We start from the raw sequence: 24,743 nt of genomic DNA, 5'->3' as shown, positions 1-24,743 counted from the left end.
ACGCCCAGAGCCCACTCGCCCGGCTGCACCCAGCTCTGGGCAAGGGCCCTCCTCACAGCTGCCGAAGGAAATCCCAGGGCAAGCCCCCAAAGCCCTTGCGCCTGGCCGCACTAGGCCCAGCGCTGTCACTTTTCCCGCCTCGGCGTGGGTGCTAGTCCAAATGGCAGCCGGGGGCCGGCCCGGACTGAGGGACTTGGCTGCAGAGTAAAGTGCCCCCACCCCAGTTCTGCTGGATGAAGCCGAGGGAAGGTCGACACGGGGGCCTGGTCTCCAAATAGCCAAGTGCGCCCTAACTCCCGCCCCAGGACTGGACCTCGCAGCAGCCCCAGCAAGGCGCAGCCTTCGAAATAAGGGGCGGGGCGGGGCTCCGAAATGGGGGGCCGCGCTATTTGAAGTCACTCCCATGTGTAGCCCCCACTAGCTAGGACCCTGCTCTGCTGCCAGCTGAGGGACACAGGCCCCTGCCCGAAGGCAGTGGGGGGGGGGGAGGGGAGCTGACCAGACCCAGGGCCTTGCTAAGGGCGGGGCGCTCACAGTCACAGACTCCAGGGGAAAGTCAGTTGTGAGTCGGCAGCTTGTGCCTGGGGCAGCTGCTGTGACCTTCACAGCCCCCCCACCGCGGCCTGCGCAGCCCCCCCGGGCACGGCAGCAGGGCGGGATTCGGCAGCCCCTACCCAGCCACGGGCCAGGAACTGATACAGGCAGCTTCCCCTTCCCAGTATCAGCGCTGCACCCAGCCACTAGCTGCTGCGCTTGTCTAGTGCGAAGGGCAGAAAGGCCTGGGAACGCGCCCCCCTCCCCTCCCGGCCAGGGGCAGGAGCCAGCTCTGGGAACCTGCCCTGCTGCAACTGGCCTTTAAGGGGGGAGGGCGGAAGCCCCGCTCGGGGCAGAGCCAGGCCATTGCCCCAGGCTGCTGAGCACTCAGGTTCTATTCCTAGAAGATTTTCCCGCCACCATTTATTTTAAATCCCACCCCAGCCCCCTGCAGTGGGTGACGTGGCCGGTGCTGGCAGCAGCCTTGGGGAATGGCGGGAAGGGGCCCCGCGGGCTGGTGGTTACATCCCCTCCCCGAGCGGCAGGGCAGCCTGCGGAGCCCCGTTTTAGCGAAGGGGCCGAGCCGGGGTCTTCCCGACACACAGGCCAGGCAGGGAACGGCCCAGCCCCCGGGGCATTCGCTGCCTGCTTCCCACTCAGGATCCCAGGGCCCCCTCTCCTGCCCCACAGCAGGACGCAGCGGTCGCTCCCGCAGCCGAGCGGAGGCCGCTGGACAAGAGCCACCTTTTGTTTGAGCTGGCCCAGCCCTTTGGCGCGACGACACGGAGCAGGGAACGTGAAGCCAGACACTTTAATGGTGGCTCGGCGAGGCTGCCTGCCCACTCGCTGGCTGGCATCGGAGGTGCCTGTGCCGAGGGCCTCAGCCGTACCCCAGCAGCCAGATCAAAGGAGCGGCTCCTCCCATGGAGAAGGGTTTTTACAGGGCGCTTGCCCTCTGCCCACGCTGCTGCCAGAGAGAGGCCCAGAGCAGCGGGGTCCCGCATTAAGGGACAGGCAGCCCCGCCGCTCCTGCACGGGCCTGGAGAAACCCTTGACGTGGCGTTAAAAAACAGACTGGTTGATGAACACAGTAAGACGCTAAAACAACCAGGGGAGGGAGGTGTGGAGAGTCCTGGGGGCTTCGCTAGACGATCATTTCCAAGTGCCGGGCGTACTCAATGACTTGTTTGGCTAACTCTGTCGAGGGGATGGTGGCGTCTTCGGGTTTCTGCTGCTGGCTGCTGAAGCTGTAGTAGTTGTGTGGGCCCAGAGCCCAGCCACGCTGGAAGAAGAGGAAAGAACATTTTAACCCCCCGCCCCCACGATCTGTGGGTTCCAGGTCTGTCCCCGCCCTGTGCCATTTCCTTCTGCTACAAACACTTCCGCCTCCCAGGGCACGCAGGCTGGAATTCCAGACAGTCTGGCCCTTCCAGGCAGATTACAGCCCAGGCCATGCTGATATTCTAAGACCCATGGTCCCGGCTTCTGTGTCAGCATCAGGGTTCCCATGGGGGCACTGCTCACAGCTCAGTAGTGCAGCTGGACTACATCTCCCATGATGCATCACAGTAAGCGATGCACCATTCCAAGAGGAGGGCAAGTGGTGCATCATGGGAAATGTAGGCCAGCCAGAAAGAAGTGAGCAAAAGACAGCTGAACTACAATTCCCATGAGGCACTGTGGCACTACTTTTGAAGATGGGGGAAAACCCAGTGCTGTAGTCCCACGGGCTGCACTGAGGGATCCTGCCGACGCAGGAGGCCGGCTCCGGTCGGGCTCAGCCTGCCACAGCTCGGGAGGACTAGTGGGAAGGAGGAGCAGCAGAAACGGGCAGCAGGCCTGGCTCGGCCGCCAGGCAGCGACAGCGAGGCTCCCGGCTACCTTCTTGGCGTATTCCGTCATTTTCTTGGGGGTGTTGAAGAACAGAACCCTCATGGCTTCATTGAAGAGGATCTTCTCATACGCCTTCTCAATGCAGCCAGCGATTTCATCCCTGCCAAAGGGAAACAAGGGGTCACGCCTCTGCCCCCAACCAGCACGAGGTGCAGCAGCAATGCAGCTGGGGGCTGATGCCAGGACAGCCACAGGCGGGGAGGCAGCCAGGCCTAGACGGGGCGGGACGACCCAGGAAGCCAGTGTCCAGTTCCTCTGGGCGAGAGCCAGGGAGTTTAAGGCCAGAAGGGACCGCTGGGTCAGCCGGTCTGGCCCGCCCGGCACAGGCCAGCAGCCCCACCAGCGCCGGCCTGCAAAGCGGGAGCAGCGTCACAGCCCAGAGACCAGGCTGCTGCGTGCCACATGCAGGTCCGCAGGCCCGAGGCCTCTGCAATGGTCCTAGACACCCACATCAGCCTGGCCAGGGACCTGCACTCCCCACGGCAGAGGGAGACAATCCACAAGGTCCCTGCCAGTCCGACCTGGGGGAAACGCCTTGATCCCACGGACGCCCACCACGCAGTGTGGGCATGGGAGCCACCAGCCAGCTGAGCACCGGATTGCTCAGCGCCGCCTCGGAGCCCCGGCACCCCACCCCGATGGGCCAGAGAACGGAGAAAACCACCTCCCAGAATACACCGGGGGGGAATACCCCCATACACGCCAGTGGCTGGCTGAAACACGAGCCAGACTTGCTGTGTGACCTTGGGCAGCCTGCAGGATTGCCTCAGTTTCCCCATTTGTAACAGGAAGAGCTGCCCTCCCAAAGCAGGGTGGGGGGATTGTGAGGAGAAAGCCACTGCAGCCTGCAGGGTGCTCAGAGACTACGGTTAAAGAGGCCAGAAACACACCACAGCCCTGGCCTGGCACTTGAGTCGGGGCCTTTGCAAAGGGGCTGGGGGCTCAGACGGGTTGCCCAGAATCGGTGGGCACTACTGCTTGGGCTCATGGAGTGGTGGCAGGCGCAGGGCAGCAGGGGGTGGGCTAAGGGGTTACGGGAAGGATCAACACGTTACTCCCCATGCGAGTGTTTCACAGCAGGGAGATCGCAGCGTTTCAGGGCCGGGGGGGTTTCGTTTGGGCAGCTCCTCACGCAGCGGTCCACGCCGTGGGCTCCTCGGCGCTACCGAACACACCCAACGGAAGCAACTCCAGGCTGGTAACAGCCGGCACCTGGCAGCCACGCTGGGAAACCCCCATCTGCTCGGGGCGTTCCAGCGGGCTCGGCCTCGCGGGCGGGGTGACGTCTCCTGCGCCATGCCGGAGTCCCGGCCACAGCCCGCAGGAGGGACGACTCACCGAATGGTGTCCAGCAGGATGTCGATGAAGAAGGTGTAACTCTCCGCAGGGATGTTGCCCTTGGCCAGAAACACTTTGTTGTAGCTGCCTTCCATCAGGTACTATCCAGGGAGAGAAGGAGGAGTCAAGGGGCTGGACCAGCTGGACTTGACCCCTGCTCCCCACAGACACATGCACCCCTACCCTCCGCTAAGATGCAGCCACTTCTGGACTGCAGTTTCACAGCGCACAGCAATGCGGCCAGAGGTACAGACTCGGCGAAACAGGGAGGGGCCTTTGGGGAAGCAGGATGGCTCCAGATTTTGTCCAGGATTTGAGGGTCACATGCCAGTCCTACCCAAGAGCATGCTGGGAATGTGTCAACACCAGTCAGGGCCTGTTGCACAGCTCAGCCAAGAGCGGCAGCGGTAGCCACACGGTGCCCCGAGCTCCAGGCTTGCGGCTGCCGGACAGATGTCACCCGAGCTGATAGCACTCGGGCTCCGGTGGGGCTACCTGCTCCAGGGAGACGGGGTGCTTGATGTACACGTTGGTCTGGATGTCCTTCGCGGGGAGCCTCTCCAGCTCGGTGTGGAACTCGGCCACGCGGTTCTGGGACAGCAGGAAGAGCAGGTTCAGGCCTAGAAGCTGATGCTTGTAGGCGGACTCCGGCAGCTCGTCCCTGGAAGGAACGGTGGCGTGTCAGTCGCAGCGGGAGGGGCCCGCGGCTGTGGGGCGTCCCCCCAAGCGCTCAGCCTGTTCCGTAGCAGCGTAACGCAGAGCCTCATGCCAGCACGACCCTGCGCCCTTTCCCCGTAACCACGGGGAGCGCCCAGCGGGCAGGCTCCGAGGGCTCCGGGGCAGCGTAACTGGCCTTCCAGGGCCTTGAGAGGCACCGACTCGCTGCTGTCAAAGCCCAAGCCTCTTTCACCCCAGGCCTGGCCACCCCGCAGGAGCACCAGCCACAAAGACGTTCGCTTCAGGAGCCTCTGTCTGCCCCCCCGTCTCTTCTCCAAGGACCCAAAGAGAATGCCAAGTGGAATTGCCTGTCCCCTCACTGCTCCGGCCGCCAATTAGGTGGAGTCTCCAACACACCAGTTGGGTTTATTCAGAACATCCGAGCGGCCAGACTAAGTCAGGCCAAAGGTCCCTCCAGCCCACAGCGGCCAGTGCCAGGTGCCCCAGAGCCGGGAATCACTGCCTGATCCCACTTCTGTCCTCCATTCCCAACTTCTGACTAGAGAGGCCTGGGACATCATCCCTACTCAGCCTAGCTAATAGCTAACCTCCATGAACTTACCTAGCTTTTTTTTGAACCTTGTTATAGCCTTAGCTTTCACAACTTCCTCTGGCAGGGAGTTCCACAGGTCGACTATGCGCTGAGTGACGAAAAACTTCCTTTGGTTTGTTTTAAACCTGCTGACTATTCATTTCATTGGGTGACCCCTAGTTCTTATAGGAAGGAGTAAATAACTTTTCTTTATTTACTTTTTCCACATCAGTCACGTTAGAAAACTCTTACTCCCCACTTTGGACATCTCTTTTCCCAACTGAAAAGTCCCAGTCTTATTAACCTCTCCTCATATGGCAGCTGTTCCAAACCCTTCATTTTTGTTGCTCTTTCCTGAACTATTTCCAGTCCAAGATCTCTTTTCTGACACGAGGCGACCACGTCTGCCCGCAGTATTGAGACATGGGTGTATCACACGTTTGGAGAGAGGCAGTGAAGCGATTCTCTGGCTTACTCTCCCCTTCTTAAACATTCTCGCAGAAATTTGCACTTCTCAGGGCTGCTGAACACAGAGCGGATGTTCTCAGAGATTCACCACAGTGACTCCAAGATCACACTCAAGCGGTAACAGCTCATTTCATACATGTAGTTGGGATTGTGTTGTCCAATGTGTGTTGCTTTGCATTGATCAACACTGAATTTGATCTGCCACTTTGATGCCTAGTTTGGCCAGGTTCTCTTGAAGCTCTTCCCAGTTTGCTTTGGACCCAGGAATAGGGCCCATGGGGGACATCACTAGTTACCTCTCTCCCCTAATTCCAGAACCACATTTTCTCACTTGTCTGGCGTGCTAGCAACACAGCCCTTGAGTGGCAGCAAGAAGCATTTTGGTTCAGTGTTTCTCTTTGGCCACTTTATTAAGAGGGGTCTTGGCCAGCAGGGAGACCACCCCGAGGGCCCGTTCCCCTGGGGCTGAGAAAGAATCGCTCCCGGGAATGTGCACTGTGCTGGTGCACTGGCTTTGCAGGGCACCCCTCCCGGGCTGAGAGAGACGGGAGACCCGACAGGGGTGCCTCCTGACCAGAGCCATTCGCCCAGCACCGTGACTGGGATGCAATCCAGTGCGGCATGAGACCAGGTGCCACTGGGATCCCGCACCTGAGTCTCGCTGAGCGAAGTGGGAGCGCTAGGAACCCCGGGGTCGACACTCACTTGTAGTCGAAGTAGTAGCATTTCAGCTGCGCCATGTATCTCTCGAAGGACGGGATGTCTTTCTTCAGGATGCTCCACTGGGCTCCAATTTCAAGAATATCCCCTGGGGCAGACAGAGGTGGAAGAGCAGAGCAAGAGAGCTTGACTGGCGGGGTGCAGGCAGGGGGGCCTCTTGCCTGCCCCAAACTGCTAAAGGCCTTTTTTGTTCCCAGCACTGCTGCTACAGCAGGGCAGAACAAACCTTCACCAGGGCCCATGGGCAGGAAAGGAACTTATGAGAGGCTGAGGGACTTGGGTCTGTTTAGTCTGCAGAAGCGAAGAGTGAGGGGGGATTTGATAGCAGCCTTCAACTTCCTGAAGGGAGGTTCTAAAGAGGATGGAGAGAGGCTGTTCTCAGTGGCAGATGGCAGAACAAGGAGCAATGGGCTCAAGTTGTGGTGGGAGAGGTCCAGGTTGGATATTAGGAAAAACTATTTCACTAGGCGGGTGGCAAAGCACTGGAATGGGTTCCCTAGGGAAGTAGTGGAGTCTCCATCCCTAGAGGTGTTTAAGTCTCAGCTTGACAAAGCCCTGGCCGGGTTGATTTAGTTGGGATTGGTCCTGCCTAGAGCAGGGGGCTGGACTTGACCTTCTGAGGTCTCTTCCAGTTCTATGATTCTTCTCCTCTGCACCCAGTCCTGCAGCCAGCCGGCCGGCTTCCTGGGGGGGCTCTGCCTGTCACCAGAAGCATCGGTCTGGAGGCAGCATATTCGATCCAGTGCCCTTTGGCTGCTTGCCATGCCCAGCGACGGTGGGCACTAGAGCACGCAGGCTGCTGCCTCGGGGGCGGAGGGGCAGGACAAGCTCCTTCTCGCGAACGAGGGGTGGTACTCACGGGCTAAGATCAGCTGCTGCTTGGTCAGTTTCGTGCCCGTGGTAGGCAGGAAGTTGAGCTCCAGCAGGGCTAGCTAGAACAGAAAGCAGACACGCACGTGAGGAGTCCGGACACCAGGACCAGAGAGGCGCTTGGCGCGAGCATTCCTCCTTCTCCGGGGGGGGAGCTCAGCACACGAGGGGATCAGCAACATCTACCAGGGCCCCCTCAGAGAGGTTACAGCACGCTGGTGGGGGGAGGGCAGGCTCGGCCCGGCTCTGCTCACGCAGGCTGTAGCTGTCCGGGGTCTCCACAAGCGCTGAGCTAGCCCCTTAGCTCAACCCAGCGCTAACACCTGCGCACCCAGCCCCGCCCACTCCAGAGTGCTCAGCCCTGCCTGCCACAAGCCTCCACGCGTGTCAGACCCACAAGGGAGCCCAGCCCATCGCGACAGCCACAGGCCGGCCAGCGAAGAGCCGCCCGACGTTTCCCCGAGGGCAGGGTGACCGGGAGGCAGCGGGTCACTAACCCGGCTCCCGGGGTCCTGCCGGGTCGCTCAGCCAACGCCCCAGGGGCCCCCAGTCCCAGGCAAGCGCTGCCCCGCCAGGGTCACCCCCGGCCCCCGCCACCGGCCGACAGTGACGTGGCAGCCGGCCCAGGGACCCGGCAGGACCAGACCATTCTGTGAGCCGGGGGGGGTCCCCCTTAACACAGCCCAGGGACCCCTCCCCGCCTCGCTACAAATGCCGGGATCCCTGCCCGACTCCCCCCGGCTGGCAGAATGGTCTGGCCCTGCCTCGCCTGCAGAGTGGAGCCCGGCGCCCCCCCTCCCCCCGCACCTTGAGCCGGCCCGGCGCCCCGCCCCCCCCCCCCCGCACCTTGAGCCGGCCCGCCCCCCCCCCGCACCTTGAGCCGGCCCGGCGCGCCCCCCCCCCCCCCGCACCTTGAGCCGGCCCGGCGCGCCCCCCCCCCCCCCCGCACCTTGAGCCGGCCCGGCCCCCCCCCCCCCCCCCCCGCACCTTGAGCCGGCCCGGCCCCCCCCCCCCCCCCCCGCACCTTGAGCCGGCCCGGCCCCCCCCCCCCCCCCGCACCTTGAGCCGGCCCGGCCCCCCCCCCCCCCGCACCTTGAGCCGGCCCGGCCCCCCCCCCCCCCCCGCACCTTGAGCCGGCCCGGCCCCCCCCCCCCCCCGCACCTTGAGCCGGCCCGGCCCCCCCCCCCCCCCCCGCACCTTGAGCCGGCCCGGCCCCCCCCCCCCCCGCACCTTGAGCCGGCCCGGCCCGGCCCCCCCCCCCCCCCCCGCACCTTGAGCCGGCCCGCCCGTGCCCCCCCCCCCCCCCCCGCACCTTGAGCCGGCCCGGCCCGGCCCCCCCCCCCCCGCACCTTGAGCCGGCCCGGCCCCCCCCCCCCCCCGCACCTTGAGCCGGCCCGGCCCCCCCCCCCCCCCCGCACCTTGAGCCGGCCCGGCCCGGCCCCCCCCCCCCCCCGCACCTTGAGCCGGCCCGGCCCGGCCCCCCCCCCCCCCCACCTTGAGCCGGCCCGGCCCGGCCCCCCCCCCCCCCCGCACCTTGAGCCGGCCCGGCCCGGCCCCCCCCCCCCCCCGCACCTTGAGCCGGCCCGGCCCGGCCCCCCCCCCCCCCCGCACCTTGAGCCGGCCGGCCCGGCCCCCCCCCCCCCCGCACCTTGAGCCGGCCCGGCCCGGCCCCCCCCCCCCCGCACCTTGAGCCGGCCCGGCCCGGCCCCCCCCCCCCCCGCACCTTGAGCCGGCCCGGCCCGGCCCCCCCCCCCCCCGCACCTTGAGCCGGCCCGGCCCGGCCCCCCCCCCCCCCGCACCTTGAGCCGGCCCGGCCCGGCCCCCCCCCCCCCGCACCTTGAGCCGGCCCGGCCCGGCCCCCCCCCCCCCCCACCTTGAGCCGGCCCGGCCCGGCCCCCCCCCCCCCCGCACCTTGAGCCGGCCCGGCCCGGCCCCCCCCCCCCCCCGCACCTTGAGCCGGCCCGGCCCGGCCCCCCCCCCCCCCGCACCTTGAGCCGGCCCGGCCCGGCCCCCCCCCCCCCGCACCTTGAGCCGGCCCGGCCCGGCCCCCCCCCCCCCCGCACCTTGAGCCGGCCCGGCCCGGCCCCCCCCCCCCCCCGCACCTTGAGCCGGCCCGGCCCCCCCGCACCTTGAGCCGGCCCGGCCCCCCCGCACCTTGAGCCGGCCCGGCCCCCCCCCGCACCTTGAGCCGGCCCGGCCCCCCCCCGCACCTTGAGCCGGCCCGGCCCCCCCCCGCACCTTGAGCCGGCCCGGCCCCCCCCCCGCACCTTGAGCCGGCCCGGCCCCCCCCCGCACCTTGAGCCGGCCCGGCCCCCCCGCACCTTGAGCCGGCCCGGCCCCCCCCCGCACCTTGAGCCGGCCCGGCCCCCCCGCACCTTGAGCCGGCCCAGCGCCTCGCCGCACTTGCTGAGGTTCGGGCTCTTGCGGTTCCACTCGCCCTTGAGCTGCTCGTACATCCCCGCCGCCGCCTGCAGCCCGGCCGCCTCCGCCCCGTTCAGCACCAGCCCGGCCGCCGCCATCGCCATGAGTCGGCAGCGCCGCCCCGCTTTACGGCCGCGCTGCTTTACGGCCGCCGGCAGCCGCAGCCAACATGGCGGCCGGGCGCCTCGGCGACGCGCAAGGGAGGGGCGCGCGCGGGGCGTCTGACGCCATCCAAAGGGGTCGGGAGGCGCATGCGCGGAGCGCAAGCCGGAAGTCGTTGGCCGAGGAGGTGGGGGAGGTGGCCTCATTGGTCAGAGTGTGGCGTCAGGCCCGAGGGAAACGTGACGTCACAGGGGCCATCCTAGGGGCGGGGAACAGGAAGTCATAAGGGGCGGGGCTGCGATGATGTCACGGGAGTGTGATGTCACGCAGGAAAGGCTGTGAGGTCATGTGAGTGGAAGTGACGTCATAAGGAGGGCCTGGGCCACGGTCATGTGGACTCGGCCTCAGAGACTCAGGCGATGCCAGGTCCTGGGCCTTGCCCCTGCTGAGCCCTCGGTCCCCGGCCTGAGAACTGGCAGCATGGGAAACTGAGGCACCGCCGGGAGGAAAACACAGGGGTCCTATTTCCAACCCCAGTCCTGGCCTGGGCCACGTGTCCCTTCGAAAGCCTGCCCTGTGCCAAGTCACTTTGCAGGGCTGCACTTCCGAAAGGGCCATAGGGTGTGGTGAGTCCCTTGGGTGCGCCGTGCACAGCCTCTCGCTGTAGCTACACGTTCCCAAAGGGCTCTCTGCTGGGCTTTTCCACCAGGCGGTGTCCGTCCCTTTCATAACATCAGACACCCCTCATTCTAGCTGCACTCTGCACATATCGGCAGGGGAGATTTCACATGAAACTCTCTTCCGAAACCTAGAGGATTTCACACACTTAAGTGTCTAAAGACTCCCAAACTATGACCTTCAACTCACTCTGAAACTCCTGACTGCATTTCAGTTCAGGATTTAAACTCTGCTTCCCAAAAATGCACCTGCAGCTTTACTTGGGTATCATGGTGTTGTTCTTCACATCGCTCCCATCCCACACTTCTGTGGTGTTGTGTGCTTTTTAAAACACCTGCTGTGCTCCACCCCAGAGCTGTCTGCAACCATATAAAGAGCTAGTGCCTTTCGTGCAAGATAAAGTTCTGTCTTCTAGAGCAGCTAGAGTTGTTGAATTTTAGTGATGCATGAAATAATCCCTGTATCAATTTCTTAGTCAGATGTTTCACTATATCAGGATTAAATATAATTATTCTTAATGAAGTGGATAGAAAACATCATTTTTTTTTGTTTATTCTTCAGGGTGCCTGCACAGGAACCAAGAGATGCAGAATATGCAGCATCTCTTTGCCCTGCTGATACTGTGGCACATACCGGTTTGCCTGCTGTTGAAGGACTGCGAGTGGAAAGTTGAGCTCAATGAATTTGATAATCTGGGTGGAGACAAAGCTGTGTTTTTTAGACAGCACCCAGTCACTAGTGTAGCCGCTGTGTTCCAGAATCTCACAGACTCAGCCATAGACCTGAATGACAGGAATTCGGTGAGTGAATTTTTCAGAAAGCTTGAGGGGGGGGGGAAGGGGAATGAGGAATATAGAACAGGGCTTGATTCTGCTCTCATGTTGACATCAGCTCTGATCCCGTTGGGCTCCATGCTCCACTTTGTTGCAGGTAAATTTACAAATCAGCAACGTAAGAATAACACTGCTTGAGAACTTACCCAAGCTTGGTTTGAGGCTGTGCATGTTGCATAGTTTGGCATGTGATGCTGACAGTTTGTGTGTTCACGTTTCAGAGGGGTAGCCGTGTTAGTCTGTAACTGGAAAAAAAAAACTTTAAAAAACAATGACTCGTCCTGCAGCACTTTAGAGACTAACAAAAAATCTAGCTGGTATCATGAACTTTTGTGGGCAGAACCTACTTCTTCAGATGAATGGAGTTTAAGGGGTCCAGGTTCCAAATAAATAGCAGACAGAACAGCTAGAAAGTTTTAACTTTTTGAATCCCAGCATCTACTGTCATGCAGTAATTAGTGATTGACCCACCCTATTAGCTGGCTTCCTGCAGCTATGAAAATGTAAATGACTAAAAATAAAAAACCTGCATAAAATAACCATCTGTATTATCCCTCGCAATGATAACCAAATCAAATGCAGATTCTGCCAAGCCTGGTTTTTGCGCTGGGGGCTCCTGGGGTCTGTCCAGCCACTGGGGAAGAGTGTGGTAAGCTGGTTGGATCGGATGTATTTGCAGCTCTGAGAAGCAGAGTGGTCCATGGCCGGAGACTGAGAGTCAGGGTTTGCAGGGTTTATTCCCTGCTCTTCAGATGCCTTGGGCAGTGTGGTAGGTGTGACAGACCAGGCCGTGTCTGGGCACAGCTTAGGGCGTCCGCTCAGGGCGAGTTGCTCAAATCCGGGGCTCTTTACAGTCCCCCTGACTGGCGACCTCTCCACACAGGCCACAAACCAGTCTCACAGAGCGCTTCAGCTGCCTGCCTGAAGCCTCCCGAGCAAAACCCCTCCGACACCCCAGCAATATCCGTGCCCCAGATGGCCCCGGGCCTATACACAGGTGGGGGGTCCTAGCACCCAATCCCACCTACCCCGAACAAGTCCTGTCCGGTTCCAAGAAACCAGCCACAGATCCCTGGTCAATTTACCCTCTGGATCTTACCCACAAATCACGCTGGGCCAATCCTTTAGAATCTAAAACTAAAGGTTTATTAACACAAGAAAGAAAAGCCTGAGAGTAAGGTTATTAAAGTACAGTACGTTACATGCACCGAATCTCCCAGTCCTCGATGCAGGCTCTAGCAGAGATGTTGCAGCTGCTGGTTAAAAGTCCTTATTGCACATCCTACGATCAGGATGGGTTCACAGGTCTTCCGGGCTCTTCAATCCCTGCAGTGCTGCCTCTGGGATGAAGTGCTGAGCTGAGAACAAAATGGCATCGACCACATGGCCTCTTTATACTCCTTCCTGGCCTCTTCTAGTCTGCAGCAAGTCACCTGGTCAGAGGCCAATCTCTATTTTTCCTGCTGGCTGCCCTCAGGTGACAAATCCCATTCTTTGGGTGTGTCCATAGCCCATTGAGAACCATTGTTCCACAGGGCTTTGCTACTCAGCCTGTCCATAGCCATGCTTAACCACATTCACAGAAATATTCAGCTTCCACACAGATTACAGATTCCTACCTACACACACAGACATTATACACTCACATAAATAGTGTACATAAGATCAACAAACAATAATCTCCCATTCAATACCCCACATGGCTCCCCCCACACCAATTTCTGGGGCCAACACCCCCACCTAGGGGTGCAGCAGCGATCTGGCTGCTTCCCTCCAATTCAGCAACGTGACAGTAGGGATGGTGGGAAGTGGATGGAGAGCTAGCAGCTGATTTCATCTCAGCCCTGCAACTTGTCTTTGAACTGGAGGGAAAGTCCCAGATAGTCCCTGTCACTCCAAAGTTTCTGAAAAGTCTGCTTCTCCTTTCTGACAGCACTACCTGGGCTTCCCGTACTACCTGAAAATAAACCTGACCTGCACCACTCAGGTACAGTAAAGAGAGGTCCTTGCAATTAGAGTGTGTGGCCGCAAGGGTCTTCGTATACAGCCAGTGCTTTTTTGTGACGGCACCTCCAGATGCAAAACCAGCACCTCCAGTCAGAGCTTACCTGGAAAGAACGGAGCGTACCGGCACCCCTTTGCGCTAATGTCCGACAGCTGGCTGGGCAATGTCTCAAATGGCAATGCCGGCTCCTCCCCGGGTTTTTTGTTTTGCTCAACAACTTTTCCCCTGGAGTACCGGCACCTTTCTTTTTGCAAACAAAGCAGGGTGTGTGGCCACGGCTGGTTTTGAAACTCGATGGCCGTAACTGTGCAACTTTTATGGTACAGATTATGGATAGATTAATTAACACTGGAAAGATTTGCTGTTTTCTTTATATGGCACTTTCAGAGTAGCCCATGACTGGACTCTCACACGTATAATCTTTAACTGTCAGAACTGCAGCCACTGTGAATTTGCTATGGCCACAAAAATTCAGTGGCAAACCGTGATTCCAGAAATGACTGAAAAACCAGCCCCACCTGGTGTTCGTTGGAGGTATCTGGCTTAGGCCCCGTCTGGTAGAAGCGCCTTGCTGGCATAGGAACACAGGCCAACAGGACTGGAGAGGCAGTCCTAGTGTGGAGGCAGTGGTGCTGACAGAGCTGTGGTTTGTTACCACCGCCAGCCAGGGAAACAGGCTGCAGTGGGAAAGGCCTGAGTTTGTTGGTAGAGCTGTGTCTGCACTGGAGATGTCTGCTAGCCCGACTCAGTCAGAATCACACCTCTTCACCCGCATGGCCTGGCCTCAGGTACTTCCCTGGTGTCGGCGGCTGCCTTATCTGAGCATGTCTTCATCCCCACAGCACCCCATGAGGCAGGGAAGGGCTATTTCCCCCATTGTAGCGATGGGAAAACTGAGGCACGGATCAGCTAAGGGACCTGCCCAGGGTCACATGAGACGTCTGTGACGGAGCCAGGATCTGAACTCATGTCTCCCAATTAAGTCCTTTGCCCAGTCACTAGGCCCCCTTCCTTCCCTCATCTAATGTACTTGTATCTGTCACTCCCAGAGCACTTTGCCACTGAAGGGAAGTGTCCCTGTCCTCGTCTCACGGGGGGAAACTGAGGCATCAAGCAGCAACTTGTCCCGTGCCACTCAGCAAGGCAGCGGCAGAGCAGGGAGTTGGCTCCAGAGTCCCAGGCTAACGTCCCCCCTTCCAAGAACGGCACTAGCAGGCTTCCCACTGAGATTCCATGGGCTCCTCCGAGCTGATGACGGCTGAGCCTCCGCAGCCCCTCAGCATGGCATCCCCTCTTCCCTCCCCCCAGGACGCGGCGATGCTCATTCGCAAGGCCCACCTGACTGGGCTGAGGCCCATTGTGACCGTCACCTTTCAAGAGCCCGTCAACATAGGGCACTGGAAACCGGAGCAGCTGCAGATCGAGATGAAAGCCGCCCCTTACCAGCTCCAGGGTAGTCTGCCTCTGTGCCATTGCCGTGCAAATCCCCGGTTCCCTATGGCTGGGGGCCCAGGGCTGTACCCTCGGCTGCCTCAGAGCGCCTCTGCTCTGGGGCCGAGAGACTAGCCAAGGATCCGGTGCCGCGTTAGCTCCCTTTTGGGGGTTGAGATGGGACTTGCATGACCCACCAGGTTTTGTGCTGAGCCCCTAACCCGCCCTAGGAACCCGCCTGGAGAGACCGGAGTCCGGCTTCTTGCCTTTGGTGGAGGAAGGGAGAGCGGGGCAGGCGCGTGGGGAAGCAGCAGGAGGGACGGGGGAAAGACGGAGAGATGGCTGCCTGGCTGTGGCTGCATTTTGGTGAATGCCAAGGCCCCGGCGTGGGGGGCGCTGGCAACACGGGAGGGGTTGGGGGTGGGCAGAGGAGCCCGGGAGAGGGACTCCTGCAGCTAGCATAAAGGACCCGGATGGGGGAGCAGGTCAAGCCTTGCTGCCCTCCCTCCCCCTCGGCCCCAGGGCATGCCAGAGTGCACCAGTCGGCCTGGCCCCCAGGCTGGCCAGAGGGCCCTGTCCCAGGTCGTGCCTCTGTCCCTCCGCAGGGCCGTGTGGCAGCCAGGAGCTCTGCCGCATGTGCTGGTACACGCCCATGCCCATGACCAACTGGAGCGTGGTGATGAAGGTGCTGGTGAGGAGCAACGGCCTGGGCTTGCAGGTGGACAGCAAGAGGTGAGGGGGCGGGCGTGGCCTGGGCCCTTTGCTCCGCTTGTGCATCGCTCCCTCCCCCCACCAGGGCCTGCCGAGGGGCACAACTGGGCTTCTGCCCTTCCCCCCTCTGGGTGGGCTCCGAGGCAGCCGTGTGAGCGCTGGACGTGGAGCCCACGCACGAGAGAGGCAGGGTCGCCAGGTGTCCGGCTTTAAACCAGACACTCCGGGATTTGAGCTTTCTGTCCGGGAAACAAACTGAGAAATGTCGGGATTGTCTGCTGAAGTTAGTTTTCTTGTGAGTATCGGTACGGAGTTGCTGCTGCCTGAGCGCGTCTAGCAGGCAGGCAGTGCGCAGCTACGCAGGAGAGAGCCGGGGCAGGATGGAATCCCTGGGGCTGGACTCGCTCGTGCTCTGCCGGGACCGTGCGCAGGACGGGCAGCACCCCGGGATCTGTGGGCGCTCAGGCCAGCCCCGCTCCCAGCTGCCGATTCCTTCCCCTCCCGGCCAGCCCTGCTTCCCGTCATCTGGTTCCCTGCTCCTCCAATCTCCCCCTGCCAGCCCTGCTCCCCCTGACTCCCTCCCGGCCAGCCCTGCTTCCTGCTGGCCGGTTCCCCCCTCAATCTTCCCTAGCCAGCCCCTCTTTCCCTGACCCCCTCCTGGCCAGCCCAGCTTCCTGTCATCTGATTCCCCGCCCCCCCCCCCCCGATCTCCCACAGCCAGCCCCGCTCCCCTCCCGGCTGCCCCTCTGCCCTCGATCTGAGGTCAAGCGTGTCCGGTATTTTCTTAAGCCATCTGGTAACCCTAGAGAGAGAGTGGGGAGGGGGGTGTATGCAGATGGAGAGACAGATGGGGTGGTGGTGGTATGGAGATAGATAGATAGATAGATAGATAGATAGATAGATAGATAGATAGATAGATAGATAGATAGATAGAGGGGGTGTGTGGGGATAGATAGATGGGGGGATAGATAGATGGGGGGATAGATAGATGGGGGGATAGAGTGGGTGGATAGGGACAGAGATAGATTTGGGTATAGATGGATCTAGCTATATAAGGGGATAAATAAATGACAAAATTATTCTTCTCCTGATGTACTAAGTATCCACTTACCCTGGGTACCTCTTTCTTTTCTTTTCTTTTCTTTTCTTTTCTTTTCTTTTCTTTTCTTTTCTTTTCTTTTCTTTTCTTTTCTTTTCTTTTCTTTTCTTTTCTTTTCTTTTCTTTTCTTTTCTTTTCTTTTCTTTTCTTTTCTGCCTCCCTGGACATGTACTCCTGTCTGTCCTGGGCATTTGTCCCACGCTGGGATTAAAGGGGGGTGGTACTCAGTTCCCCATAGGGGATACGAGCCTCCCTGTGAGGAATACGAGGCATCCTGCCTTTCTGCTGTAGACTAGCGCATACCGCTCAGAGCCTAGTCCGGGCTGGGCAGTGCTCAGGGCTCAGTCTTAGCCTCGCCATGGTGCTTCTGCACAGCATGGACTGCTCTTCACAGCTGGTGATTTTAAGGCAGCTGGCCCCCTGTGGAAAGGAAATGGGATCTCCCTGGATGGGGGCTGCCCTGCCCCACCCCACATGACTCGATCCACGCCCACGGGCTGCGTGGAACCCCTGGCCTGGCCACTGTATTGGACAGGAGTCGGGGCAAACAGCCTGCTACAAATCCCTTTCTCTTTGCCGCTCGTAGGTTTTCTGTGAACATCAATGGCTACGTGAAGGAAACTGAGAGTGGTGTCCAGTATTCCGTGGGACGGAAGGTAAATTGTGGGAAAGGGCTGGGCTCTTACCTCATGTGGGTGAGGATGGGATGAGCCCCTAGAGAAGACGAGAAGGTTTAAACCGGAGTAGGAGGAACAGCACCAAGCTCTTCTATGGTGCTTTGCATCTGTAGACTGTGATGGACGGGCCGGGTCTGGGCACAGCTGAGGGTGTTCACTCAGGGCGAATTGCTCAGACTCGGGGCTCCTCACAGCCCCAGACTGGAGACCTTCCCAAATAGGTCACAAACCAGTCCCACCGAGCGCTTCAGCTGCCAACCGGCCTGCAGGAGCCTCACGAGCAAAACCCCTCAGACATCCCGGCTCTTCCTGTGCCCCAATCGGTCCCAGGCCTGCACACAGGTGAGGGGATATAGAACCCAACTTCACCTACCCCGAACGGGTTCTTCCGGTCCCAAGAAACCAGCCACAGTTCCTAGCTCAATTTACACTCTGGACCTTACCCACAAGAGCACGCTGGTAATCCTTTAGAATCTAAAATCGAAAGGGTTATTATTAAAAGAAAGAAAAGCACGAGAGTGAGGTTGTTAAGGAGAATGCATTACATGCAGCGAATCCCCCAGTTCTCGACGCAGGCTCTTAGCAGAGATGTTACAAACTGCTATTTTAAAAGTCTCTGGTTACATCCTATGTCAGGACGGGTCCACAGTTCTTTCCGGTTCGTCGTTCCCTGCAAGGCTGCATCTCGGATTCAGAGCAAAACTGAAGACCAAAATGGAGTCTGCCACATGGCATTTTATATCCATCCTGGCATCCTCCTGGCCACAGAAGGTCACATGGTCCATCGACCTCTCCTTGTGTCCCGAGTCAGTCACTTTCCTGAGGTGTGTCCTGGCACCTAGAGATCCATCGTCTCCTTGCTAACTAGCAGAGCCATTGCCTGCGCATTCCTCGCCCATTGCTCAGCCAGACAGAGAATTGTGCAGCACCCTGGAGTCCATGTTCATAATTCCACACACAGGTATTATACAAGTACGGGACTAGAATAGACAGAATCAGCAGCGCAGAAGCTTTCGTTTGACACCTCACATGGCCCCCTTTGTACCAAGTTTTGGGGCAAACACCCCCCAGGGGTGCAGCAGTGATCTGGCTGCTCCCCTTAAAATCCAGTAACGTGACATAGACCTCCAAGTGCTTTCTCCCCATTGTAGAGACAGGAAACTGAGGCATGGAAGGGGGAACATGGCAGGCTGAGCAGAGCCAGGAATAGGTTCTACATCGGCTGAGTGCCAGTCTAGGGCTGTAATCACTTGGCAATGCTGCCTGTCTACCACGCCTGGCTGGACGTCTGGCCACTTATCCAGGCAGCTGGCTGGTGCCGATGGCCATGTTGCCAGAGCTTCTCGGCTGCTCTTGGTCCCCGTGCCAGCTAAATCAGAGCTGGCTGGGGTGCTGGGCAGGCTATAGCCATGCACTGCGACGGACCCTTCGCCCTAAGAGCACTGGTGCAGCCGCTCTGTGCCCATGGGAGAGAGCTCCCCTGTGGCCGGCCAGAGACGCTCTCACCTTCCAGCAGCCACCCTTGCGCCCCACCTTGCAGCTCCCCAGCCCTGTGTTCTGCGGCTGCCCTGCTGAGAGGCAGGGGCTCCGTCTCCCTCTGCACCAGGGCTCACTTGTCCCAGTGACTGGCTTTGCCAGAGCAGATTTTCCATTGGCAGGGGCTGGCCAAGCCAGTCCTTTTACTGACCCCTTCAGGCTCCGGCACGGCCCTGAGAGCAAACAGGCCTCCCACCCACCTGGCTAGTTGTCTGACATAGGAGGGAAACCGAGGCACGCATCGGCTTCAGAAAGCTATTCCGGACCCTTCCCACTTTGGCACAGCAAAGCCGCTCGGTCTGCACCCTGCCACGGTGCTCTGTCCTGTGGGGCAGAGAAAGGGCTGGAAAACCTGAGCCCCGAGGAAAGGCTGGAAGAACTGGGCGTGTGGTCTCCAAAAGAGGAGACCAAGAAGGGACATGACAGCAGCTTCCAAGTGCCTAAAAGGAGGAGGGAGAAAATTCGTTCTCCTTCACCTCTGAGGCTAGGCCAGGCGGCAAGGGGCTCACACTGCAGCAAGGGAGGTTGAGGTTGGACATGAGGAAAAACCTCCTGCCTGTCGGGGGTGAATCACCGGAACACACTTCCCACGGGGGCTGCGGAATCTCTGGAGATCTTCAAGAGCAGGTGAGACAGACACCTGTCAGGGATGGGCCAGACGGTGCTCGGCAGGGTGAGGGCGGGGGGCTGGACTCGACGCCTCTTGAGACCCCTTCCCATTCTAGGATTCTATGGGGCTGGGCTCAGCCCCCCCCCCCCCCCGGGGCAAGATGTCCTGCCCGGGCAGGTGGGGAGAGTTGTGGTGTTGGGGCTGCGGAGGGCGTTTGGGGCCCTCTCTTTGGGGCCAGGAGGAGAGGTGGCTGTGGCCGCGAAGGAGGAGAAGGCTGCTGGCCTGTGCTTTTGGTCTCCCCTACATTTGGGGGTGCCCATGGCAGGACGCTTGGCCCCGCTGCTCTAGGTCAGCACGCTGAGGAACCTGATGTTGCTGCGCAGCCCATCCCGTCCCATCTGGGCCACCTTCAATCACGCCCCCGTGCTGCTGCTGGGGGGATTCTCCGCTTACAAAATCGTCCTGGTGTCCGACTCGGAGTTTGCGGATTTCACCTTCTTGGAGGTAAAGGGCCGGGATGGGGGTGGGTCCCTGTGCCAGGCGCCAGGCGCAGCTCCCTTCTCTTGCCGTTGAGGTAGGAAGGACGTGGGGCAGGTTTTCCCCGGCGCTGGCAGGCCCAGAGGGCCGTGTCGGAGCCCTTGTCTGGCGCAGTGTCGTGTGCACACGCTCGCAGTGTGCCTCAGCTGGGCTCGGTACGAGAGCAGGACGGGAGAGTGAAGCAGGAGTCTGGGAATCCGGACTCCTGGGTTCCATTGCTGTGCCTGGAAGGGGGGGAAGCCTAGTGGTGAGAGCGTCAGGACGGCTGTGTTCTGTTCCCCGAGCCAGGGAGGAGTGTGATCTAGTTGGAGGAGGTGTGTGGTGAGACAGCCCTGCACACGCTTCCCTGTATGCTGGGTCTTGGGCGGCAGCCAGGAGAGACCAGATGTTGCCCAGCTGATTAGCAGAGCGGCCACAGCCACAAGCCCTGGGAGCTTTACCGCGGATTGAAATGGGAGCGGGGTCGGCCCCTAGCTGAGATCAGACCCTGGCCCGCTGCCCCTCCTCTCTTTGCTTCAGGTGGGGGTTGACAACTGCTGGATCGGGTCCCTCAACTGCCCCGTGTCTGTGTTCTCCTCTGCCATCTCCGACACCATCGCCACGGAGCAAATGCTCTTCGTCCGCCAGAACCAGCTGATCTACTCCTTGGCTGGGAACTACGCGACCCTTTCGCCTCGCCCGCCGGGGACTGGTAAGGGCAGACGGAGGCTGGGAGCCACGCGACCCTTTCGCCTCGCCCGCCGGGGGCTGGTAAGGGCAGCGGGAGGCTGGGAGCCACTCGACCCTTTCGCCTCGCCCGCCGGGGACTGGTAAGGGCAGCGGGAGGCTGGGAGCCACGTGACCCTTTCGCCTCGCCCGCCGGGGGCTGGTAAGGGCAGCGGGAGGCTGGGAGCCACGTGACCCTTTCGCCTCGCCTGCCGGGGGCTGGTAAGGGCAGCGGGAGGCTGGGAGCCACGTGACCCTTTCGCCTCGCCCGCCGGGGACTGGTAAGGGCAGCGGGAGGCTGGGAGCCACGTGACCCTTTCGCCTCGCCCGCCGGGGGCTGGTAAGGGCAGCGGGAGGCTGGGAGCCACGTGACCCTTTCGCCTCGCCTGCCGGGGGCTGGTAAGGGCAGCGGGAGGCTGGGAGCCACGTGACCCTTTCGCCTCGCCCGCCGGGGACTGGTAAGGGCAGACAGAGGCTGGGAGCCACGCGACCCTTTCGCCTCGCCCGCCGGGGACTGGTAAGGGCAGCGGGAGGCTGGGAGCCACTCGACCCTTTCGCCTCGCCCGCCGGGGACTGGTAAGGGCAGCGGGAGGCTGGGAGCCACTCGACCCTTTCGCCTCGCCCGCCGGGGGCTGGTAAGGGCAGCGGGAGGCTGGGAGCCACTCGACCCTTTCGCCTCGCCCGCCGGGGCCTGGTAAGGGCAGCGGGAGGCTGGGAGCCACTCGACCCTTTCGCCTCGCCCGCCGGGGACTGGTAAGGGCAGCGGGAGGCTGGGAGCCACGTGACCCTTTCGCCTCGCCCGCCGGGGGCTGGTAAGGGCAGTGGGAGGCTGGGAGCCACGTGACCCTTTCGCCTCGCCCGCCGGGGGCTGGTAAGGGCAGCGGGAGGCTGGGAGCCACTCGACCCTTTCGCCTCGCCCGCCGGGGACTGGTAAGGGCAGCGGGAGGCTGGGAGCCACTCGACCCTTTCGCCTCGCCCGCCGGGGCCTGGTAAGGGCAGACAGAGGCTGGGAGCCACTCGACCCTTTCGCCTCGCCCGCCGGGGACTAGTAAGGGCAGCGGGAGGCTGGGAGCCACTTGACCCTTTCGCCTCGCCCGCCGGGGGCTGGTAAGGGCAGCGGGAGGCTGGGAGCCACGCGACCCTTTCGCCTCGCCCGCCGGGGACTGGTAAGGGCAGCGGGAGGCTGGGAGCCACGCGACCCTTTCGCCTCGCCCGCCGGGGCCTGGTAAGGGCAGACGGAGGCTGGGAGCCACGCGACCCTTTCGCCTCGCCCGCCGGGGGCTGGTAAGGGCAGCGGGAGGCTGGGAGCCACGTGACCCTTTCGCCTCGCCCGCCGGGGGCTGGTAAGGGCAGACGGAGGCTGGGAGCCACACGACCCTTTCGCCTCGCCCGCCGGGGACTGGTAAGGGCAGACGGAGGCTGGGAGCCACGTGACCCTTTCGCCTCGCCCGCCGGGGGCTGGTAAGGGCAGCGGGAGGCTGGGAGCCACGTGACCCTTTCGCCTCGCCCGCCGGGGACTGGTAAGGGCAGCGGGAGGCTGGGAGCCACGTGACCCTTTCGCCTCGCCCGCCGGGGCCTGGTAAGGGCAGACGGAGGATGGGAACTACGCGACCCTTTCGCCTCGCCCGCCGGGGGCTGGTAAGGGCAGATGGAGGCTGGGAGCCACGTGACCCTTTCGCCTCGCCCGCCGGGGGCTGGTAAGGGCAGACGGAGGCTGGGAGCCACGTGACCCTTTCGCCTCGCCCGCCGGGGGCTGGTAAGGGCTGACAGAGGCTGGGAGCCGCGCGACCCTTTCGCCTCGCCCGCTGGGGGCTGGTAAGGGCAGACGGAGGCTGGGAGCCACGTGACCCTTTCGCCTCGCCCGCCGGGGGCTGGTAAGGGCAGACGGAGGCTGGGAGCCACATGACCCTTTCGCCTCCCCCGCCGGGGGCTGGTAAGGGCAGACAGAGGCGGCCCGGACCCATCAGCTTCCCCCCTGGAGACAGGTCTGGTGGTTGGGGAACAGGCCGGGGAGGTGGCAAAGGCGCAGAGCTCCCTGGCAACTTGGACACCCTCCTCCTCGGGGCCCGTTCCCTGGCGCACGCAGGCGTGGGATCCCAGGCGGCCCTTGAGGGCCGGGCTGCGGGACGTCTGGCTGCCAGAGCGGCGGGGCCGTGGCCGTCCCTGAGTGGCTCCTCTCTGCAGCCGCCTGGACCCGGGTGCTGCCCAACATGTGCGTGTCAAAGCTGAACCCCGTGTTCTTCCCCCACAACGACTCCGAGTACGTGATGGCTCTCGGCAGTGGCTCAGAGGAGGGAGTCGTCTTCCTGGGCACCATCCGAGGTACGTGCAGGCCGGGAGCGCTGCCGGGTCGCCCCGGCTGTGGGCCTGACTCCGCCCAGCAACTGGAGCCGCCCCTTCAGGGGCTTTCTCCCCTACCTGGTGGGCTGGTAGCTGGGGAGAGGCGCCCGCTCTGCATACAGATAACTGGCAGCTCTCAAAGTTTTGCTGTTTCTGTTGCTTCTGGGGACTGTTGTTATTATTGTGTCTCCTGTGTGTGGCCCCAAGTGAGGTCAGGGCCCGTCGGGCCGGGCGCCCCCAGACCCCGGCCGAGATCAGGGCCCGTCAGGCCGGGCGCCCCCAGACCCCGGCCGAGATCAGGGCCCGTCAGGCCGGGCGCCCCCAGACCCTGGCCGAGATCAGGGCCCGTCAGGCCGGGCGCCCCCAGACCCCGGCCGAGATCAGGGCCCATCGGGCCGGGCGCCCCCAGACCCCGGCCGAGATCAGGGCCCATCGGGCCGGGCGCCCCCAGACCCCGGCCGAGATCAGGGCCCATCGGGCCGGGCGCCCCCAGACCCCGGCCGAGATCAGGGCCCGTCGGACTGGGTGTGACGGCGCGTTGGGGTTTCCCATCTCCTGCATCCTGTAATGGCACGAACAGACTCCGCCAGCCGGTAGAACAGGGGAGTTTATTGCCTTTCCAGGATACAGCCCAGCACAGATGGAATCTGGTTCCAGGGCAGGCCTAGGATGCCTCAGCACCTCCTGAGATGGGGGAGCCTGGGCCCCTAAACCCCAGCCCGTTGCCTAGGCTGCTTCCTCCATGATACCAGCCAGAAAATAAAAAAAAGTCTCTCCCAGCCCTGCCCCCCAGCCAGGTGCTGGTCTCCGCCCTGCTCCCTTTGTCTCTCCCTGGGAGGCTGAGCAGGGGTGTCTGGGTTAATCCACATTGGGAGAGTCAGTGAGAATCTCCCATCCCAGCGCAGGGGGAGAGGGGAACCAGGGTACAGAGCAGACACCCCCCCACTATGTCACACTGGGCACCGCTCAGACACCAGCCGAGACCAGGGCCCGTCGGGCCGGACGCCCCCCAGACGCCGGCCGAGATCAGGGCCCGTTGGGCTGGACGCCCCCCAGACACCAGCTGAGACCAGGGCCCGTCGGGCCGGGCGCCCCCCAGACGCCGGCCGAGATCAGGGCCCGTCGGGCCGGACGCCCCCCAGACGCCGGCCGAGATCAGGGCCCGTTGGGCCGGATGCCCCCCAGACACCAGCTGAGACCAGGGCCCGTCGGGCCGGGCGCCCCCCAGACGCCGGCCGAGACCAGGGCCCGTCGGGCCAGACGCCCCCCAGACGCCAGCCGAGACCAGGGCCCGTCGGGCCGGGCGCCCCCAGATCCCGGCCGAGATCAGGGCCCGTCGGGCCGGGCGCCCCCAGACCCCGGCCGAGATCAGGGCCCGTCGGGCCGGGCGCCCCCAGACCCCCCCGAGATCAGGGCCCGTCGGGCCGGGCGCCCCCAGACCCCCCCGAGATCAGACACACTGAGACAAGGCAGACGTAGAAGTGACTTGCAGGTGGGGAACTGAGGCCCTGGCAGACGCAGTGACTAGCCAAGGGCCACGCCGGGAGTGTGTGGCCAAGCCGGCAGAGACGCCAGACCTCCTGGGTCCCTGCTGAGCCTCCAAGCTGGGATTCCTACTGTGCCTTAGTGGGGGGCCAGCTTAGGGGCTGGGCCAGCTTGCATGGGATTGTGGCCATTGGCGGGGGTGACTGGGCGGGGGTTCACGAGGCCACCAGCCATGTCACTCCCCCAGCCTGGAGAAGGGCCAGGACAACCCCTTGCTGCCTCAGGCCCCATCGCTACCCATCCCTCTCCTCCCCCACCCTGTCTCTGCCCCCAGCGCATTAGCGGGGCTGGAGGTGCGGCAGTGGGGTCGCCCCGGCCTCTGGCCTGTTCGGCTGCAACCCTGCAGCTGCTCTCTCCCCTGCAGACGGAGCGGTGCAGTTTTCAGAACTACGCACGGCGGAGAGGGAGACAGTGTGCATGTGTCTGAAGAGTGAGTGCTGC

The 24,743-nt window shown here is 62.3% G+C and overlaps 2 protein-coding genes across 3 annotated transcripts in view; one reads left to right on the top strand and one right to left on the bottom strand.

The window, feature by feature from the left end:
- Positions 1-1,331: 1,331 nt before the first annotated feature.
- Positions 1,332-9,693, bottom strand: PSMD8 (proteasome 26S subunit, non-ATPase 8). Of its 2 annotated transcripts, none has more exons than XM_075917950.1 (7): positions 9,448-9,693; positions 7,062-7,134; positions 6,188-6,290; positions 4,261-4,426; positions 3,766-3,866; positions 2,416-2,527; positions 1,332-1,816 (listed from the first exon to the last, which is right to left on the bottom strand). In XM_075917950.1, exons 1-7 carry the CDS (start codon positions 9,595-9,597, stop codon positions 1,679-1,681), a joined length of 843 nt encoding a protein of 280 aa, XP_075774065.1. In that variant the 5' UTR covers positions 9,598-9,693; the 3' UTR covers positions 1,332-1,678. The 2 variants fall into 2 exon arrangements, with proteins under 2 accessions (XP_075774065.1, XP_075774067.1); XM_075917952.1 differs by lacking the exon at positions 9,448-9,693 and adding an exon at positions 7,880-7,892.
- A 1,129-nt stretch (positions 9,694-10,822) lies between these two features.
- CATSPERG (catsper channel auxiliary subunit gamma) overlaps positions 10,823-24,743 on the top strand; it is a 41,987-nt gene continuing 28,066 nt past the window's right edge. The window contains 9 exon segments of the mRNA XM_075917953.1: positions 10,823-11,073; positions 13,040-13,093; positions 14,420-14,564; positions 15,148-15,274; positions 16,939-17,008; positions 19,524-19,679; positions 20,232-20,403; positions 22,602-22,739; positions 24,667-24,732. Coding sequence (XP_075774068.1) covers positions 10,858-11,073; positions 13,040-13,093; positions 14,420-14,564; positions 15,148-15,274; positions 16,939-17,008; positions 19,524-19,679; positions 20,232-20,403; positions 22,602-22,739; positions 24,667-24,732 — 1,144 coding nt within the window. The 5' untranslated portion in view covers positions 10,823-10,857.

The sequence above is a fragment of the Pelodiscus sinensis genome, unplaced genomic scaffold (assembly GCF_049634645.1).
Source record: "Pelodiscus sinensis isolate JC-2024 unplaced genomic scaffold, ASM4963464v1 ctg82, whole genome shotgun sequence".
Lineage (NCBI taxonomy): Eukaryota > Metazoa > Chordata > Testudines > Trionychidae > Pelodiscus > Pelodiscus sinensis.
The sequence above is the reverse complement of the archived record's forward strand: the minus strand, read 5'-3'. Positions and strand labels throughout refer to the sequence as shown.